The 13764-nt window shown below is 53.7% G+C and overlaps 2 protein-coding genes across 5 annotated transcripts in view; both read right to left on the bottom strand.

Annotated features, from left to right (window-relative positions):
• BFSP2 (beaded filament structural protein 2) overlaps positions 1-3230 on the bottom strand; it is a 73274-nt gene extending 70044 nt beyond the window's left edge. The window contains exon 1 of the mRNA XM_057739232.1: positions 2692-3230. Coding sequence (XP_057595215.1) covers positions 2692-3180 — 489 coding nt within the window. The 5' untranslated portion in view covers positions 3181-3230. The remainder of the gene's footprint in view (positions 1-2691) is intronic.
• Positions 3231-5389: 2159 nt separating this feature from the next.
• TMEM108 (transmembrane protein 108) overlaps positions 5390-13764 on the bottom strand; it is a 335235-nt gene continuing 326860 nt past the window's right edge. For all 4 annotated transcript variants that reach the window (XM_057740285.1, XM_057740286.1, XM_057740288.1 and 1 more), the window contains 2 exons: positions 12147-12301; positions 5390-7227 (listed from right to left, as the gene is read on the bottom strand). In XM_057740285.1, the coding sequence (XP_057596268.1) occupies positions 7105-7227; positions 12147-12301 (278 nt within the window). In that variant the 3' untranslated portion in view covers positions 5390-7104. The remainder of the gene's footprint in view (positions 7228-12146; positions 12302-13764) is intronic.

The raw sequence follows: 13764 nt of genomic DNA, 5'->3' as shown, positions 1-13764 counted from the left end.
AGCAGGAAAGCAGCTCAGAGGAGCAGCCGGGCCGAGGGCACGTGGTGTGTTCACGGCCTCCCAGCTGGGTGGTGTGGCTGGGCCGGAGGTGGCTTCCAAAGGGCCTTGTGGACTGAGCCCTGGCTTGTGGATTGTGTCCGGTCAGTGAGGAGGAGCCCAGAGGGTTTGGGGCAGGGACAAGGCAGTCAGATTGCATGTGTCCAAAAGACCACTCTGGTGCCGGGGTGGAGAATACAGGGTGGAGAGCAGATATCGACAAAGCCATCTGAGAACTGAATGTGGAGGCCTGGAGGCGGGTAGCCCATGTGGGTCCGTTTTGCAACAGCAACAGGGGAAAAATCATATGTCTGTCTCAGATATGTAGAATTTTCTTTTGTTCTTTTTGAAGGAACAGAGCTAAACAGGGCTGGAGGACTGGGCCGGGTGCTACAGAAACATGTCCATTTTACAGGTTGGTCTAACTCTATCTTCAAGTCCATGTTTTATAAAAGAGGAAGAAGAGAACTCTGTATTCATACTTAGAATATCACTTAGAGCCACTTAAAAAGGCAAATGACCCCCATTTGGGGGTTGGCTGTCTTGGCGTCCAGCCCGCAGCACTGTGCCTGTACTACTCTCACTGTGCATTTTTCTGGTCTCTGGTCAGTCTGTGGGCAGTACCTATGCAACTTATTTATCTATGGACTTGCTAGAATACCCACGGCATTATTATACCCATTTTACAGATAAGGAAACTGAGGCTCAAAGAAGTTGCGTAAGTTGCCCAAGCCTCTGGAGCCAGACCAAGTCAGTCTCTGTTGAGTATGGACTAAGTTTTGTGGCTTTAATTTTGACCTAGAAATTGGGATGCTAGACGTCTTGTGAAAAGTCAGTGTGGCATCTGAGTGTGAGAAATTGCCTGGCAGATGCTGAAATATTGGAATATCCCAATATTGCAATATTGGAATAGGGGCATTCTGGTGGTTTACAGGACACAAATATTTGGAATCAGCACAGTTGGAGAGAACCCTGGAGGAATGTCTGCCTGAGATTTGCCAGCTTTAAGGCCCCAGACTGCTCTAAGAGGGCTCTCCTCACAGCACAGATGGATGCGAGCAGAACAGCAGCTCTGGGGAAGAGCCGAGAGGACGGTGTTGGGTGTCCTGTGTGCTGTGCTGTCAGCCGGGCACCAGCTGGTGGCGGAGGAGAAGCATCCTGGGGAGAAGTGGGAGGAAGAAGGGGCAAATGGGGAGCCCCTGTATCTCCCCAGCATCACCCAGCCACACACGAACTTAGGTCCGTGAGCTCTGCCCGTGGGCTGCATGCTGGGTGCCCGAGGGTGCAAGGGGTCTGAGCTGGCAATTCCTGGCTGGGTAGAGGCTGACTTAGCTCGGAGGGATGCCAAGCAGCATTTGTGGGAGGAGGGGAAGAGAGAAGCCAGCCACCCACAAAGAGACAGGAGCTGTGCAAATCTGGCGGCGGCCCCAGCATCCGAACCACAGGCTGCAGGCAGATGTGACGGATGAGCTCACTCAGCGCCCTGCAGAATCACCCAGGAGAGCAGCGAGGGACAGAGAGGAAACCGCTGTGCCCTCCCCTGGCCAATAAGACAGCCACTGGCCACATGTGGCTATTTAAATTTAAATGAATGAAAATGAAATAAAAATGTCAATTCCTCCGTCTCATTAGCCAGATGTCAAGCGCTCAACAACCAGAGGTGGCTGGTGGCTACCAGACTAGACGGTGTGGATACAGGACATTTCCATCATTGCAGAAGTTCTCTTTGAATGTAAACGATCTCATTAATACTTTTTATATTGATTACATGTTGAAATAACATTTAAAATACAAGTTACATGATATACTATTAACCTCACCTGTTTCTTTTTACTTTTATTACTGTGGCTAGCGAACTTGTCAATTACCTGCATGATTCAGGTTTCTACAGGACAGCCCTGTAGAGATGGATACAGGATCACACCTCCATGTAGCCACTGATTCTAGTGTCACATCCATTCGGTGGTATCCCACTTGATGATGGCTGTAAAAACCCTTTCTTAACACAAAGGTTACAGAGTCAGCTCAGGCTGATGGGACAAATGCAAGCTTTGGAGCCATAAAATTTCAAGTTCAAATCTCAGCTCCATCTTCCCACTGGCTGTGTGATTTTGGGCCCATAACTTCGAGCTTCAGTTTTCTCATCTGAAAATGCAATCGATGAATGAACCCCTGCACAGCATTGCGCTGAACCCAGAGGAGACTGTGCCTGCAGAGGGCCTGGCGTGGGCCCTGTTACTGTTGCTGTCCTGTCACTAATGTTTTCAGCATGGAAGTGTAAGGGCTATGGTCAGTCTCTCTGGCCTCCAACCACGCACCTCCCGGCCCCGTGTGCACCTCCGGAAACGGTGGCCCTGTTACTGTTGCTGTCCTGTCACTAATATTTTCAGCATGGAAGTGCAAGGGCTATGGTCAGTCTCTCTGGCCTCCGACCACGCACCTCCCGGCCCCGTGTGCACCTCCGGAAACGGTGGCCGTTATTGTTGCTGTCCTGTCATTAATGTTTTCAGCATGGAAGTGCAAGGGCTATGGTCAGTCTCTCTGGCCTCCGACCACGCACTTCCCTGCCCCCCACCTTGGCCCCCTGCTCTCTGGTGATGACCCCCCAGAGATGGGGCGGCAGGCGGCTGTCCGCAGCCTCTCCCGGGCACTCACCTGCTGGCAGCTGCTGGCCCACGAGGCCCGGAGGGCACCCCAGCTCTCTGAGCGCGTGGCCTTGCTCTCCAGGTGCGTCCGCAGCTGTGCCTCCAGCTCCTGGCTGACGTTCTCGAGGGCGTGCACCTTGGCCATGTATTCCACCAGGCAACCCCCCAGGTCCTCGACGGCGCCGAGGTCCCTCTCCAGGCCCGGCGTGGGTGCCGCGGCCAGGCCTGAGCTCCGCAGGCCCTGCAGGAAGACACTGCTGATGCCCAGGGCCCGGCGGGTCACGCGGGCCCCCAGGCCACCTGTGCCCCCGCTGGGGGTCATCCCTACATAGACCCTGGGTGATCGGGCAAGACCACCCACGGCGATGGTCCTGGAGGCCGGGAGGCTGTCCAGGGAGGGGGGTGACTGCGCCCCCCTGAAGGAGGCCTTGTGCCTCTGCAGCGGCATGCTGGAGCTGGCCCCCGCGGGCGCGTCCACCACCACCCGCCGTGTGCTCATCGCCCCTTCTGTCTCTGCTGTGCCTAGTGGGTTTGCAGAGCCCAGTGGCTTTTGGTCTCCAGTCCCAGGCTCCCCGTGACTGCGCCTCTCTGGAAGCTTCCCTGTGCCAGGGCTGCTTTGTCTGCTGTTTTCCATGAGTTTCCACCATTCATGCAGCTGAAAGGGAGATGGCCCGCCCAGGGCTGTTTGCAGAGAGGCAACTCAGGCGTCCTCTGCAGGTCATGTGCCTGACCTCCTAGTCTTTTCTGCAGGAGGTGGGGAGGCTGGACCAGTGCAGGCTGTGGGGGTGGGTCATCTGGGCCTGTGTATTTTGCTACTTGAGAGGGCAAGGCAGGCACCCAGCAGCCCCACTTCACAGGTGAGTATACTGAGGCTCAGAGACCTTAGATCACAAGTGTAGCGAGTAGCTGAGCCAAGACTGACTCCAGGTGTTCCAGGGCCGACGTCAGGGCTCTCCAGTCTTACCTGTGCTGCGTGTGAGACTGTAGAAGTGTGCCTGGAGACAGCTGTGAACCAGCCTTGGCAGGAGGCAGCCCTCGGGACTCAAGAGAAACAAACGAAGCCTGTTGCTTCCTTCACGCTCTCTCAGTCCTGGCAGCAGCTTCAGGTCCCTCCCTGGCACATTCCACCCTGCACCCCACCCTGCACTGTGTTCATCAGCTGCTTCACCTTGGCTACATTGCTTCACCTCTCTGGACCTTATTTTCCAAGCACTGGCCTGGGCTCTAACTCTCTAATGCACTAGACGAGGGACCAGGGGCAAATTCAGGTCCCACACACGTTGGCCACCTATTATGCTCTAGATGTTCCCTATGCCTCTGTTTCCCCATCTACCAGAAAACTAGTAAATAAAAACAAAATTTCAAGTAAGATCTTTAAGGATGCTCCAAGTTATGACTGGATGATACCCTCTGGGCTTTAATTCATGCCCTCAGTACCCAGAAAGGATCTTGCAGACCCCAAGATAACAAAATGGAACTAAAACCCACTGCATTTAAGTTTAACCCTAGAGAAATGAAGTAATCAAAACCCAGAGCTGGATATTTATCCCAGATCCTGCAACGTGGGAATGCACCTTGAGCAGAGAAGGGGACGGGGTCAGCTGAATCCGCCTAGTGCTGGGCAGGTTTCCATGCTTCCCTGAGTTCTCAATTCGACCTTAGGAGGTAGGTGCCAGGTTGACATGCACTGTCACTAGGGCTGTGTACTGCACAACAACAGATGTATCTTCACAGGTCCTGTGATCGCCTATTCTCCCTTGTGTGATGAGGATCCTAAGAGTTGCAGTGACTCCCCCGAGGTCTCCTGTCCAGGAAGTGGCAGAGCTGGGATGAGAAGGCCTCTTCTGACTCCTAGTCCAGTGACTTATCTAGGACCCCCTCTGTCTCCCGATACCCAGAAAGCAGGGTACCTGCCCAAGGTCACACAGGCAGTTAAAAATCCTGGTCATCTACTGGAATATTCTATGTGCTCTTCCCCTCCTTTTTTTTCCCTTCTGCTTTTTCTACTTGAAATGACATGGAAGGTACTTTATCAATGTCAGTGTGGGTTATATGATTATCAGATTAAGGAACCAACTTGATCAAGTAAAGCCTGGCGGTGCCCCGGGTTGTTTAGAGGTGGCTGTCTTGCTGTGAACACCACCTCTGGTGCACCCCGAAGGCCCATGGCTCCCACTGGTCTGTGTTATAATAACATCCTCCTAAATCAGGTGATGCTGACGGATCCCAGGAGTTGTGGGAACTCCAGGATGCATCATCCAAGGCTGAACAGGGCTCAAGCCCCTGATTCCATTGTTTGCAAAGGTGCCATGTTTAGGCACTGCTGCTCTATGGAATGGTGACATGCAGTGGCAAGGTTAACTTCAGATCTCTCTGATCGAAGATATTTACAATATGGTCCTGAGTCCAGGGAGGGGGAGGGGAGGATGAGGAGGGGTGTATCTTGACACCAATATCTTCAAAGACCTTGAAGACAAATGACTTTTGAGGGGAGAAATCCCAAACATGTTCTAAAGAATTTGTTTTATCAAATGAGAAATGGCTACTAGCTCACCACACTGATAAAAATTCAACTTACTATTAAAATAGATTAAGAAATGCAGACGGACAGGTGGTGTTGGTACTTAAGAAAACTTACAGGTTATTTAAAAATGAAAAGAATGCAAAATGTATTAGCAACTTAATCCTCTGGCTAATAAAATAAGTTTATTTATATATACATGGTAGCTGAATTCTGTGGATAAGGAAAAATAAGTCATACATCCCACATATGTATATATAACATATGTATCCCTGATTACATATATTATATATAAATTTTACTTTACAAACAGATTTCTTTCTCTATATACACACACACTGATATTTTAAATGCAATCACTGACAGAAATATGACGATAAGGTTGAAAGATCAGACAGCAACACACTGGGAGATGAATCTCAGAGCAACACGTAACCTGCTTCTTTGTGGGTTGAAGAGTCTTTGAAGAGAGACAATCACCAAACTCATGTTAAATAGGTTCATACGACATTGAGAACACACACTTTTGAAGGCCATCTTTTTTTTTTCTTTAAAGGAAAATGTAAGAAGAAAGGAAAAAGTTATGATAAAGAGACCACGGCAATAACACGAACATATGACTTAACATTCAAGTTCAGGTCCCAATCTGACTATAAGAACATCTATATTCAAAATATACTATCAAACTATTTTTCTTTTAGAGAAAGGAAGTGTCAAAGCAGTTATCTTCTCTCCCAGCCACTATATAGTAGCGATCAAATGGACAAGCAGCCGTCTCTGGAAGCCCCTCTCATGTCTCCAGGGGCCTGACCCCTGTTGGCTGTGGGCCTGGAGCGGGGACAACGGACGACCACTGAAGGAGAGAGCAGTGAGCGGAGACGTCTTCCTAACCTCCAGGCAGGTCTGCAGCGTGGAGCTCAGGTGCAACCATGTCTTCCCCCAAGTGATCTGCTATGGCAATCTTGTTATTTTAAGATCCTGGGAGGAAGGTTTAGAAAATTACAGCTCCACACGCCAAGGCTTCTTCCACAAACACATTCCTCAGGGGCATGATGTGATGGCTTTCTGAGAAAACGAAGGTGAACCCCAAATCACTGGCTCCTAGAAGAAGGGCAAGCACTCCGAAGCTCCAGGGTTGGGATCCGTACCTAAACCCTCTCCAGAGAAAGGCGCGGTGTCTAATGCATTTGTGGGTGGTGGGAGGATGCGGGGATGTGCCTGGAGGGGAGCCTTAAGTCACCGGGGAAAGCAGTCCCGCTGGGAGCACAGTGCAGGCTCCCTGCGCGAGATGTCAGGGGGCGTGGCCCGAGGATGCTGCCGTCCCCCATGACCTCCACGCTCCTGCCTGCATCCAAACCTTGGATGGAATTGCAGCCAACGGTGCTGTGGCGAGGCTCAGGGCACCCAGGGTGACGAGGTGCTCCCTCTTCCTTGTCTACCAGTGTCCCTCTAGGTGGCGGTCCTGCTCCCATCACTGGTGTGCGGATGAGGAGGGCGGAAATGAGGTCCGTCACATCGAGTCGAGAGGAACCAGAGCTTTAAGAAGACTCAGAGGCTGTGCACTTGGCCGTTTTAACATCAACTCGTACAGGCTGGTCTCTCCTCTCACCTGCCTGGGGCTGCCGGGACCCCCACGTGCTCAAGGACAGTTATTAAGAGAAGCAATCAATGCAACTGCTTTGCTTAGAAATACCTTTATTTTATAAAGCCACGGATTGTTCCGTCAAGTTTTTTTCTTTAAACCACACTTATAAAAAAGATGTTGACAAGTCTTAGGAAAAAAAAGCTGAAAATGTTTCTCATCAAGTCAGGGTTACACAAAGATTATATTTATAATATATATTTGTATACTGATAATTTAGAGACGAAAGGTAGGGACTGGCAAAGCGAGGGCTGCTGCAGTTAGATCTCTGACACCTGATCGTTTCCCACAAACAGCGTTTCTTGGCAGAAGGGGTTAACCAGGACCATCCCGGTGTCCCTGTAGTCGCCATTGGCTGGGGAGCGGGGCTCCGAGAGCTGGTCCTGGGGGGCAGAGAGAGGAGACGGCATGAGCTGGGGAGGGGTCATCAGGTGGCCATTCTTAAAGAAACGTGCCCACGGGGACGTTTATTCCCACTTGGGAGTGCTGGCTATATATTAAAGAAGTTACTGAAATACAGCCAACATACAATACTATGTGAGTTTCAGGTGTACTACACAGGGATTTGACATTTACACACATTATGAAATGGTCACCATAAGTCTAATAACCGTGAGTCCTCATGCAAAATAATTACAATATTATCGACCATATTCCTTGTGTACGTTACATCCCTGAAGCTCATGTATGAGATAACTGGAGGTTTGTACCTCCTAATCCCCTTCACCCCCACCCCTACCCCTACCCACCACAACCATTTTTCACCATCCTCACTGCTGATGCTGGGGTACAGAGCCCTGCCTGCTCTTTTTTTCAGATTTTTATAGCAGCTCCCGAAGAAGATTCCCTGCTTCCTGAATCACCTCCACCTTAGGCTGCTGGAGGTGGCATTGCTCTCCACGCGCGACACACATAGCGCACGGCTCGCAGCCCCGGTGGGCAAAACCTGGTCCACTTGGGCCCCAGACTCTCCTTCCTGCCTCTTTCTCACAGACCTCCAGGAGACCTTGCCGCTTTTCCTTCCTGAACACACCCTGCACTCGCCCACTTCCTTCTTCCCCTGCTACCCACCTGCCAGAGCCTTCAGAGCTAATTCTATCCTCCCGAATCCTCCCAGAGCCTGGTCAGAATTCTTCTAGCACTAGATGTGCTGAGCTGCACAGATCTGAATCTCTGTGTGACTACACAATAGGTGGTGAGTGAAAAATTCAGTCATCTACACAGCCCCAGGAGTGGAAAAGCCTAGAAACAGACAGTCCGCTCAGGTCATCTGAATGGCCTTGGCCTCAGCTACCAAGGACTGCAAGCACTTGGGGGCCACAAAATGGCTCTTCTCAAACTCAGGCCCAGGTGTTAACGTAGAGAAAAAAGCCACAGTTTGTTCCAGTTCTACATAACAGAAGCCTCAGAGCCTGTAGGCTATTTCAGGGCAAACACTCAGCGGCAGGCCTTGGATGTAACCGGCTTAGGCAGGACCAGCTTAGAAATGGCTTCACTTTAAGAAGCCACGATTAATACTCTGAAGTTTATTTTTAAACAAAACATGTAATTTTTGACAAGTATGTATTACTTTATGGGTAACAAGGAGAGAAAGGAAGAAAGTCCATTTGTTGTAAAATGTCTTTTCAGAAGACAAGAATATCCTTCACTGTCTGGAATCAGCTGAGCGCCCATCCAAGGGTTGGACGTGGGACCGGCCATCTAAGTAAGGAGAATAGGGTGGCATGTCAGTGAGGGGACAGAAATCCTCTTTCTCCACTGGGCTTGGGGTTGAGCTGTGGACGGGAATTTTGGAGCCTGAGATCTGGCTTGTGGCTTTACGGTTCTCACAAAGCAAGTGTTTAAGAGCGAACCACGGTGGAGAAGTTACTCTGCATGAAAAAAAGTTATGTAGAAAATAACTAAGGCAGGAAAGAAGAAAACAGGAGGCGGGGAGGGAAAAAGAAGAGACAGCATGGAAAAGTTTCCAAGCGCCTCTGGGCAACACAGTTCTGCCCATATGCCCGGATTCTGTTTTGCTGCTTTCATCAGCCCAGGCGGAGAGCAGGGCACCAGGGAAACTTGCTTAGGCAAAGCACTTGGCAGCTCGCCGGTGAGCTCATGGTCCTGTGACTGTAATCGCTCTGTGGGTGGGGGGCAGGGCCTCTGCACCCAGGGAGGGACAGAGAATTTGCTACCGAGAATCCAGCAGAACGAGGGGAGCGGGCTGGCTGGGAGAGGAGGGTGAGAAACCCACCCTGAAGCCAGCTGCGCTTCGTGCCGCTGGTGCCGCTGCAGCTCCCTGACCCTGGGATCCTGACTGGCTGCTGCGGTCACTTTGCCAGGGCCTCTGGCCTGCATCCCACGGCAGCCTGGTGCTCTGGGAGCTGTGCAAGCAGGGCCCTTGCGACGGTATGCTCTCCAGCACCGTCCTCTAGCTTTGGTTTTCATTTACCAATCTGTGAAGAGAACATGAGGAGTTTAGGGTTCAGGGGTGCACAGCCCGCACTCAAAGTGGGCCAGCCCCCTGTCCGAGTCACCTATTTTCTCTCACTGTAACAGGTCTCAGGAACACTTCTGCCACCAAACGGCACGCTGGCCACACTAAAGGTCAAGGCTGTTGTGAGGCCTGTCCCTGTCTGTCCTTCAGCTAAAATATTGAAATGAGTGTCCACTATGTGTCAGGTTTTGGGCTGGGTGATGGGTGAATTGTGAGCAAAGTTCACGCATGTGATTACCATTTACACAGTCCTACCATGTGCCGGGCACTGGTCTGGGAGCTGGGCACAGGGCAGCGAACAGAGCAAACAAGCCTCCTGCCCTCAGACAGCTTATATTCTAGTAGGTGAGCCAGATACACACCAGTCAACAGAGAGAGAAGGGTGCAAGAGCCAGGTGCTGCGACGTGTTCTGAAGAAAAACACAGCAGGAATGGGGCAGAGCACCACGGGGCTGGAGGGTGGGGTTTTCACCAGCCTAGAGCAGTTAGGGAAGGCCTCCCTAAGGAGGTGGCATTGCGGCAGAGGCCCGGAGGAAGTGAGGGATGGAGGCAGCCGGGAGAAGAGCATTTGAGACAGGCACCAGGACGCGCTCACTCCTGGGACTGGGGCATGTGCTCCCTGGCGGGGGCGGGGCCGGGGGGAGAAGGTGGGCGGGGGGGGGGAGGTGGGCGGGGCCAGCCCGAGAAACGCCTGCTGAGAGGAATCTGGACTTCATGCCAAGGGTGAAGAGGAGCCCTGTGAGGCTTGGGAGCTGCGGCTGACGGGAGGTCCTGCCGTGAAAAGACCACGTGGCTGCCGCGTGGAGGACAGCCCGCGGGGGGGGGAGCCGGTAGTGGGGAGAGCTGTGTGCAGAGCGACGGCAGCAATCCACGACTCCAGGGATGACAGCTGCCTGGATGAGGGGCTGCAGCGCAGGTGGTGAGGCCCGCTCACGTGGAGGAAGAACCAATGCGGCCGTGGACAGACAGGACATGGGGTGTGTGCGAGGAGAAGGCGGCCGTTAGTGCCATCTAATCACGAGACACGCCAGCGGGGCTTCCGGTGCTGGGGCGGGCGGGGAAGCCGAGTTCAGTCTCGGGCTGTTGACTTCGTGATGCCCGTTAGACGCGTGCACCTGTCGCTGGGCACACAGCTCTGGAGCTCAGGGGAGACGGCCAGACTACAGCAGAACCTGGCAGTCACGGTGAGAGACGGGATTTAAAGTCACGGAACTGAGAAGAAAGAGAAGCAACGGGAGCACTGAGCCCGGGCCCTCCGCAAGGACAGGGGACTAGCACTGGAGACTGCGGAGGAGCTGCTGGGGGGTGGGGAGGACAGGGCAGCTCCCGGATGCCAGAGGAGAGACGTTCTGAGGAGGAAACAATCAACTGTGCCGATGCTGCTGGGAGATGGAGTGAAACGAGCGCCCAGAATTGCCCCTTGCGGTCAGCAACGTGGGGGACAGAGATCCTAAACTGTCACGTCAGGCCAGGAGCTGCATGATTACAACCCTGAGAAGCGCCACGATGGAAAAGTACAGGAGAGCGAACCCAGCCTGGCAGTCAGGGAAGGCCCCTCAGAGGAGGTGACAGTTGGACTGGGCCCTGAGTGATGGGCGGGAGTCGCTGAGGTGAACAGGGAAGGGGGTGCCGGGGAGGGACAGAAGACATGCCAGGCGAGGGGACAGCCCACGCACGGCCCTGGAGTGGGATGTAACTTGGTGCCATGATGGAATGAAAAGAAATCCACTGTGGCCGGAGGCTGGAGAGCTGGGCGGGGACAGGTCCACCTCGCAGGCCCTGAAAAGACGTTGAACTTTAACTTCCCAGCGATGGGAAGCTACTGAAAGATTTTGAGCACAGGAATGATGTGATCATGTTCACAACAGCTCATCTGGCTGCTGGGGGGACGGGGCTGCAGGCAGAGAGGGCATCATTCCTCTGGAAGCACTCAGCTCCCCCTGCCTTTACTCAGATGTCCACCATCCTTCTCCTGGGCCATCTCCACTGCATCCCAGGTGACCTACTTATTTCTCGTCTTTCTGTCTGTCTTCTCATCCATTCATCCATCCACTAAACCACCCCTCCTTCCCTTCCTTCCTATCCCTTCACTGTGACATGTAGAGTGCCCTCACCAGGCCATGGGCACAATCTTCCTACAACCAAGTCACAAAAAGCTCAAAACTTTCAATGTCCCTCCACCGCCCAAGCTAAAGCACAAACTCCATTCGACCCCATCCAAGGCCGTGCCTAATCCATCTACTTTCACACTGCACCCTGGCCTCTGCCCCACCTTCCAGTCAGAGTGGAAAGAGCACAGTCTCTGCAGTCAGAGACACAAGTTCAGAGTGCAGCTCTCTCACTGGCCAACCAGGTGTTTCGGGCAAATACCCTCCCAGCACCTGCACTGTGAGGCTTTCCTCTGCTGGTTTCCACAGCTCTGTACCTCTTCCTGTATCACCCCTAGTTTGCTTTGAATGATGTCAGGTTCCCACCTCGACCACATCTTGGAACCAGGGCCCCTTGAGAGCAAGCCCTCACCTCCACAGTCCCCAGACAGTGCCTGCCACCAAACGGTCCTCAATGACCTGTTGTTGACTTGTTCCCAGAAACGCAAAGTCCCAAGGACCGTGCTTCCCAAACTTCAACAGGTGCAGAAAGCACCCGGGGACTCTCGCTCATGCAGGCGCCCATTCCGCGGGGCGGGGGCGGGCCCCGCAGCCTCCTCCTGGGACCACGCTGCTGCTAAGAGGCGAGGCGCTAAGAGGCGAGGATGCTCCACCCTCTTTGGAGCCTGTGCCCTCCCGCCCTGCCCGGGGCAGCCCTGGGCCTGGGGCTTGTTACCTCAGAGGTTTCAAGGGACTGGATCTCCCTGGGAAGCTCCACAGCGTGCTTGCTGAAGTAGTCCATGGTGATGGCGTTGTTCCAGTAGCTCAGGCTGTTCTCGGGGTTGGCCGGCTTCTTCTTCCTCCGCAGGCAGCACACGGTCAGCAGGACAGCTGCCGGGAGAGCCCGCGTTAGAGGGGGGCGGGGCGGTGAGCAGGGGGCGGGGCGGCGAGCAGGCCCGCGCGGCCGGGAGGGTCACACAGCCAGCCACGTGCCCCCCGCTCATTGATTCCCTTGTTCGCTTGCTCAATAAATATCTATAAACGTTGAGCGCCTGCTTTGCGCCAGGTGCTGGGGAGAGGGGGAGAGAAGACAGAGACAAGACTGCCCTGCTTCCATGAGCTTCCCTCCTAGCGCGCGTTCGGAGGGGTTCCTGAGGGTCAGACATATACAAGAGAACTGTTCAAAGACATGAAATCATGGCAAAGTGAGAGAGAGAGCAGAGGGGAGCTGGGGAGAGGCTCCATCGTGAAAGGCTCGTCTGAGCGGTGACCTTACAGCTGACACTAGAATTGGGTAAGGAGCTGACCACGTGTGGAACATGGGTCGTGTGTCCCAGGTGGAGGGAACAGTGCGTGCAAAGGGCCTGAGGTGGGGAGAAGCGGCCTGTGGGTGCGGAAGGAGCAGCATGGCTGGAGCAGGGTGGGTGTGGGGGAGTGAGGTGTGTGCTGAGGCCGGAGCGATGCTCAGAGGCTGCCTCCACAGGCCCTGGGGCAGGAGGCGCAGATGCAGTTTTGGGCACTTGTGCAGGCTGCAGTGCCACCCAGTAAGTCTGCTCCAAGGAAAGACCTTGTGCTCTCGCTGGGAGGGCTCCCTGCAGCCTGGCTGCAGAGAATGTGCACGTCTGGACTGATGGGGAGCGTTCTCAGTCAGAGAGGGAGTGTGGCAGAGAGACGGGAACTTTACAAAATGAGCCCTGACTTCCACAGAGGGCAGAGGCTCACAGGGCAAAATCTCTGAGCAGAGGTCTTGGACCCTGATAAAAACAGCTGCTCTGACCTCATCACCACTGCCATCATCAAAAACAAATAGCTGCTAACAGTCCTACAGCATTTACGCGCCAGGAGGCTCCAAGCCCTTCAGAAACGTTAGTTCATTTAATCCTCCACGTAACTCCATGAGGTTGGTACCATCAGGGTCCCCATTTTACAGACAGGGAAACAGAGACTCAGAGAGGTGAGGTGACTTGCCCAAGAGCAAACCCACACATCTGGACTCCAAAGCCCGTGCTCTCAACCATCCCCGATTCTGCCTCACAAAGTCATGCCAAACACTGACGCGGGGCCCGCGCTGCACAGACAGGCCTGACCCGGCCTCCACACAGCTGATGGGCCACACTGTCCGTTCAGTCTCAGAGACCTGGGGCCCCGGGAGGCAGCAGCGTGTTTGGGTGTTGCTGACGAACCAGGTGTGAACAGAGTGGCTTGGACATGCTGACAGGGGAGGCTTCCGAGGTCGGAGAGGTTGGGTGGCCTGTCCAGGGTCACACAGGGGAATGGGTGAGGCAGTGACCAGGGTGACAGGAGCCCGCTTGGGGAGACACCAGTAAATGAAGACTGGGCACCTCCTGCCCAGG

This window comes from Hippopotamus amphibius, chromosome 6 (genome assembly GCF_030028045.1).
Source record: "Hippopotamus amphibius kiboko isolate mHipAmp2 chromosome 6, mHipAmp2.hap2, whole genome shotgun sequence".
NCBI classification, from domain to species: Eukaryota; Metazoa; Chordata; class Mammalia; order Artiodactyla; family Hippopotamidae; genus Hippopotamus; species Hippopotamus amphibius.
This window is presented reverse-complemented; position numbering and strand designations above follow the sequence as displayed.